The sequence below is a fragment of the Falco punctatus genome (genome assembly GCF_963210335.1).
Source record: "Falco punctatus genome assembly, chromosome: 1".
Taxonomy (NCBI): domain Eukaryota; kingdom Metazoa; phylum Chordata; class Aves; order Falconiformes; family Falconidae; genus Falco; species Falco punctatus.
Genome location: NC_137580.1, coordinates 8,287,449 through 8,294,298, shown reverse-complemented (window position 1 = coordinate 8,294,298; position 6,850 = coordinate 8,287,449). Strand labels below are relative to the sequence as shown.

The window sequence follows — 6,850 nt, the reverse complement described above, 5'->3', positions numbered from 1 at the left end:
ATCTTGCTCTACCATCTTTCTTCCACAGTAATGCTCTATCTCAATTAGACAAACAAGAACGTTTTCCTCTGATGGACAGGAAACCTGCCATTTTCTCTTTAAAGTGCTAAAAGACATTTATTCTATAGAGACACTTCTGTGCACAAATGTACTTAACTGGTAGTTGTAATAGAATAATTTACACATGTTCAGAAGTAGTGGTGCATGTGGGCAAGCATTCGTCTTAAAGGTCATGTCAACTGATACACAAATATCTTCAGTGGTAATGACTTGTCTGAAAGCATTTACAATCAATTACTTCTTCTCGATACTTGTTGCACTTGCCTGAAAAGTTTCTAGATTATTTGTCTGTTAATCGAGCATTCAGAGGGGATTTTAATGTGGTATCAACATTACTGACATCTCAGACAGTAATTTAAGCACCAGTAAACTTAGGAATAGTCATCAACTAGTAAATATATAATTATACAGTGGTAAGAAGCACTTTGAAGGAATCTTTATAGATTACTTCCTTATTATTCTTTACAGGCACAGAAAATTAAAAAGTAACAGGAATACTATAACTTGATTCTCCATTTCAAGTTTAGAAGAATCAGTCCTGACGTTACTTCTAGGGTTGCCAAAAAAAACCATAAAGTTATCTTTATTTCTGATAAGTTTTTAACGAAACATTACTTTTGGAGGGCGTGGATAAGACATCTTTCTATGTAGAATTTTCAGTGTTGGGAATTTCTATTCATATTGGGAAAAATCAGCATGTTTCCTAAATATAATGCATGCATCAGTAGTTACACCCCAATCTCCTTCACAGACGGTGACAATATTTCTAGTAATGTACTGTTAGGAGATCCCAAAACATGCTGCAGTCCAAGGAAAAATAAATACAGAGAAAAATAGCTTTGCTGGCAAATCAGTCTCTGGAGAAAATGGCAGAAGGACACACCTAAACTACAAATCCCAAAGGAAACTGTTGTAGCAATTCCACATATAAAGATAGCCTATCAACGCCGAATAAAAATTTTTCAACTGCTATAATTTACTTTCAAAGAAAAGCTGTCTCTCATGTGAGTAAATCATCTTTTATAATAAAGTCTAGATGTCATCCAGATAATGGGTTCCAAGAAAAGAAGTGATTGTTTTTCAGTGCAGGCATTTCCAGGTTTTATTGGGTCCTGACAATTCTCAAGTATGCTCTAACTCCAAACTTCATTCTGTGTACCATATCCCCATTAAAACTTTGACAGTCATGATTTTCCTTCACACTTTTAGTTCCTTTGGTCTAAATAATCATAGGTCCTCATAAACTGAGATGACAGAATCGTAAAACCAGCTCTAATTAATAATTTTCTTTTATAGTTCAGAAGTCCAAACAGAAGTCTATCATCTTATGCAAATTATATCTTGTATGGAAAAAACTCGGTATTAAGAGACCCCACTATTATATTAAGACAGTCACAAATTAATAGCATTTTCTACCAGATAATAGCACAAAAGTTCCAGTATAACACTGAAAATTCTATGTAAACAAGTACTTAGCTTTTCATATCATACTCGCTTTAGCAGTCATCCACTCATCCACTACTAAATGCAAAACTATTAACAAAATGAAAACTAAATTTATTAAAATATTGTTTAATTTAAAGTAGCTCCACATCCAAGCTGTACAAAGGAAAATCTCTTTTATCCCTTGCTTTGATGAGTCTGGCCTGTGATCTTGTGAGCTTCTAAAGATGATCAAATTGAGCAAAGAACCCCACGAATCCTAACACAGTACTCTGAGTGATGTCCTTAATGAACACAGCATGAGGTATTTAGGCCATCTTGAGGACAACTGCTTCCATCTAGCTCCTCATATCTTCAAACAGCTATTTAGTCAAGGTACACTGTCAGTCAGATATCGAAGCACTTATCTAGTAACATCCCCTTCTATGAAGCAAATTAAATTTGCATATCTTGCCATGTATGAAAGTATTTCTGTCACTAGAAAGGTTTTGGTTTGTTTTGGTGTATTTGTTTTTAAATTATTTGATTTTACTATTTCTTCTTCATTTTTTATTATTATTATTATTACAGTTTTATGGAGGAGAACTGAAGGGAAAGAAAGAAGCAAAGCAAAAATTACATGCCATGTGAAAACAATATTTATAGTTCTTCTGTCCCTATTTCTATTGCCAGCTGTAAAATTATTAGTTGCACCTAAGCATTAACTTTTAATGGAATAAAATGGATATCCGGTGTAACACACACAAGCTGAGCAGCCTGAGGCAATTGTGTGCACTTGCTAGGAATTGTTCTCAACCTTGCACAGAACTTGCACCTTGCTGCCTTTGTGAACAAGACCTGCAGAGGCTGGAGTATGGTGAAAAAGCTAACTACTGTCTTTGCGCTGATCAGATTTTGCTCCAGCTGCCACCTGCACAGACGACACAGCTGAGCTTACGCAGAGCAGCACTGCTCGAGGAGCCGTCTCCTCGCTTGGCTCTTTCTGCAGCAGAGGTCATCCAAAGCCATGTGTGCTGCTCACCTAAACTCTTGGCCTGGCCGTGTGAGCTTGCAGCTGGGGCAGGGGCTTGGCAGGGGACACAGGCTGTGGTTTAAGTCTCATTACTGGGGACTCTGAGAGGGCTTTGATGGTTGTTTGATCCAGCAACTTCTATTTAATTATTTCTTTCCCAGGACGATGCTGCTGGCTGGCAGGCAGGCAAAACGGGCCACCTCATTGGGTTACGGCAGGGCACAGGGGCAGCTCTCTTTCACTTGGAGCTGGTGGGACTGTTTTCTAGCATAGGGCGATTCTTAGGATCTCTCGGTTCAGGCAAGTGAATGTAACTTTCAGGCAACCTACCCCTGCTGTTGAATTATGCTGCTGAATGCCTGTGTCTTCCTTGACATCTGCCATGGGTCCACAGGGACCTTGCCAGGAGGACTCAGAAGGCAGCTTCCAGTGGAATGCGTGTTCAGTCCTGCATGTTAACTTTATCTAAAAAAAGCCCTTGGTGAGGTCAGGGAGAGCTTGGTGGGAACTGCAGTGACTGAGGGTATCATTAGCTACTAGGACAACCCGTAGGATTCTGCATTAAAGAAATCTTCCACGACTTTTTCTTTAAGGAGTCCTCACAGGCTTGTTAGCTCAAGGAGCACCCTTTGGCTGCAGGACCAACTCAGCTTCAGCATATAGAGTTACACTCAGATTTTGAGGAGATATAACATGTTTAAAATATCTCTCTCCTGTAATTTGTGCTGTCCATAGGCATATAACTACAAATCACTTCAGTGGTAGTTTCATGTTTCAGTCAGAGGTGAAGCAACAGCATCTTCCACCATCTACCTCTAATGTCACCAGCGTTAAGGCAATGGGAATACAGCTGGATCTTCTGGATGTACCACAGTACTACAGTTCTGTGCATCTGTCTCTGAAGTACCCTGCAGAAGACAGCGACAGCTCTTCTACTTTCATAAAGCCAAACCCTGCAGTTTCACATCTCAGTATCATCTCAACAGTACAGAGCATGGCCCAGACATGGGGCTCCCTGCTGGGAAACTGTCCTAGTCTGAACTGTGATGGCCTCTTGTGTACCTCTCCAGTGCACTCCGTCTGTGTGCATATTTTGCCTTCCAAGTAACCGGTTCCACTGCCCCTCCATTCAAAACTTGACTCATTTGGACTAGCACAGCTTCTGAACCTTGGACTGATACAACTAGTTCAATCAAACAGGTATTCCCCCTCAAGAAAACAGAAAAGTGATGATGTGATCATATGATTATGCAGATGACACTTCCCAATCCTTACTGTCTTGATTTTACAGTGAGATTATCATTTTGACATGAATTTTGGTTTCCAGTAAAATGCAATAATAATATTTCAGAGATACCAGAGAATCATAAAAATCAGGGACATGTTCTATTACATGAAATTCCCTCTGAAGTTACCTCAAGAGTTTTGTCTGTTCGGGTTTTACATAACACTACTGTTTTAGCAGAGTACTACAACCAGTTGAAGGTCACTGTCATATTAGAGGAAGTTTTGTGCTGACATGGAGCTTTACACATACAATGAATTTCCTTTCTTGTGAAACTACCGTGGCACATTATGGGTAATCAATATTGAATTTAACACGTTCAGTAAAAAATCCTGTATATCTTTTTCTTTGTGATGTCTTCTTTCTTTTTCATAATGCCACCTTTTGGTTCTTTTTCACTGGAGAGAAAAATATTCAACCTTTCTTTCAGCTCCAGAGTTTTCCATTTATCCAGAACAGATCTATGCAAATACCCTTGCAGAATCTATGCAAAAATGATATTGTTTACCGTGTGAGGCCTGCTCATTAAGCTATGAAAGAAGTGCAACAGGTGATATATTCTCTGGCATATAATTTTCTGCTGAAACACACTTGTACCTTCGGATAGGTCAAGCTATTAACAGTCACTGCTACTCAAACTGTGAAGCAGTAAGATTGGAAAGACAATGAGTAAGGATAGTAACCTACAAGATGCTGTTGGTAGAAGGAGTTTGTAGGGACCTAGTCATTGCATTACCTTGTCTGCCAGATTTGGTTCATCTTCTGGCAAGCTGAACAATTAAAACATACAGACTTTTCCTGTGAAGAGAAATGTAAATATACAATTACAATGGAAGGCATGTTATTTCTTTAAAAGTGTTGCTAGCAATCAATAAATAATGAAATGTGACACTGTATATACCTTCTCAAATAATTTCCTGATTATCGTAAGTGCACTCTACTGATGAACCTTGGCAAGCTTCTGAGTTACGTATCGGGCACTGTCATACAAATTAGCCTTTGCATGCTTCTTGCTTTTGGGGGGCTGGAGAGATCACAGAAAACTTTGTTAGATTTAAGATGGTATATTATACTGGAGTTCAGTCTAGGAGTACTTCTAACAGAGACAGTTCTAAGTAGCTGTAAAGATATATTTCAGGGCAGGATATAATGCTAATTAGCAAGAATTTCAAATGCCACTGTCAGCTGTTGCTACTAAATTTCCCGTTAGAAGGAAGAGATCATAAAAAGCCCTCTGGTGCTTTTCACTTTAGTGGAATTCAAAAGTCTAATGCTTATCTAGGCATTTCATCTTCCAAAACAAGTGCTTATCTTTCAATAGACCAGTTACTTAGTAAATATCCATACAGTTCTGTTCTTCACGACTTTATCACATTGTATAGTGTCCGCATTGACTTCAGTGATGTCCCCTGAGGAGTTCAGTAATATTCACCATGAGTGACAAATGTCAGTCTTAATCAGCTGTTTATTTGGGAAGTAATTATTATGCAATGGTTACCAGTGCATGCTACTAGGAATATCTTAAAGGAGAATCAGTCCACAGATGCCTGTTTACTCCTTTTTTGATTGAATATGGCAGCTACATTAGGATCAATAAATCCTGTAATCTGAAGTATTCTTGGCATTCATGCCTCTAGGTAGATAGAAAGCAGCTGAGAATAATACTCACTGTATAAATTTTCTACATGGATATCAGCTCAGATATTTATACAGCGTATTTTGCACCTGAAAACCTGTGCCAGTGAATTACAACTTTAAACACATTCTAAACAGAAGTGTATGAATACGTGGCAAAGATCTATCAGCAACTTTATTGTAAGAAAAAAATTAAAGGTCAGTGCAAGGTCTCCTCCAATGCCAGTACCCTGGTCAAAGGCTGTGAGGAGCTGTCCACTGGGCACTTGGATAAGTTGGGTTGTGAAGAGCTGCCGCGCCAAGCCAGCATCGGCACAGCCTGCAGCCAGTTAATATGGTGTGGCCACCAGCTCTGTGTGAAGCTAATCACACTGGCCCTAGGACTTGTCAGGCTTTGCGTGGACTTTGCCTTGCCTGCCTGCAACTTTGTTTTATTTCCTTCAGCTGTTGCAGAAATTATCTAACGATCAGGTGCCTACTATCTGAATTGTTTTAGCTTTTGCTTAACTTTGTACAACTGTGTCATGTAATGTTTAGAGGTTTACGTATTCTTGTGCGATGTAATGCTTATTGTTGTATATCCTTGATCACAAAAAAATCTGTGGCACAGGCCCAGGTGAATACTCTGAGGTATGCCTGTGAGGGGCCGGGAGGGGAATGATGACTGCATTTACTGCAGACACAGACCAGGAAAGCTTAAGAGGAAGGTGCAGCCCCTTGTCTAGGTCAAATGTGGGCCGAGAGGTAGTAGGGAGTTAGTGGAGGAAAGTGATGGATATCAGGAAAAAAGAGCATGACCGCCTTGTACTTACACAATCATTTATGCTCCTGGAGTGAAAGCAATGCAGAAGTTTAGCAGGCCATTGTACATGGTCACTTCTGTTGCAAGGCAGTGGCAAATTAACTCTGAGATGGTGCTATTTGACCTTCATCTCTACTACTGCCTTGATTTCCATTCCTCAGTCCCGAGCACTTGGTGTTTTGCTATAAGCTTCTTATAGCACACTCAGGCCATTTGACTCAAGCCACTGTTGCAACAAAAAAGGTGCTCCTTTAGTGAAGTTTAACCCAGCAAAGGGACGTCACACAAAATCCTCTATAGCATACAGGACTTAAATAAAGTCCTATATCTGTTCAAAAAGAAATGATATGGATATGTTTAAAGTATCCAACTTATTTTAAAGCCTCAGAAGTTATATCACTTATCTGCAGGTTAAACAAAATCATTAGTTACAAAATAGCAGCCTTCTTCAAGTATAATTTGAAGCGTTTACTACGGACAAACCTGCAAAATATATCTTATTAAGAGGGATTGTAACTCACCTTCAGAATTAGCATGTACCACCCAAAATCTGTATATTTAACTGCATTCTTTTTTGGCCACAGAAATGCAGTTGATCTTTACATCCTTTAAA

At 39.2% G+C, this 6,850-nt stretch overlaps 1 protein-coding gene across 1 annotated transcript in view; it reads right to left on the bottom strand.

Annotated features, from left to right (window-relative positions):
* The window catches only part of LOC308064230 (uncharacterized protein), a 116,701-nt gene that overhangs the window by 90,576 nt on the left and 19,275 nt on the right, over nt 1–6,850 (bottom strand). The window contains exon 5 of the mRNA XM_080388320.1: nt 4,537–4,598. Coding sequence (XP_080244446.1) covers nt 4,537–4,598 — 62 coding nt within the window. The remainder of the gene's footprint in view (nt 1–4,536; nt 4,599–6,850) is intronic.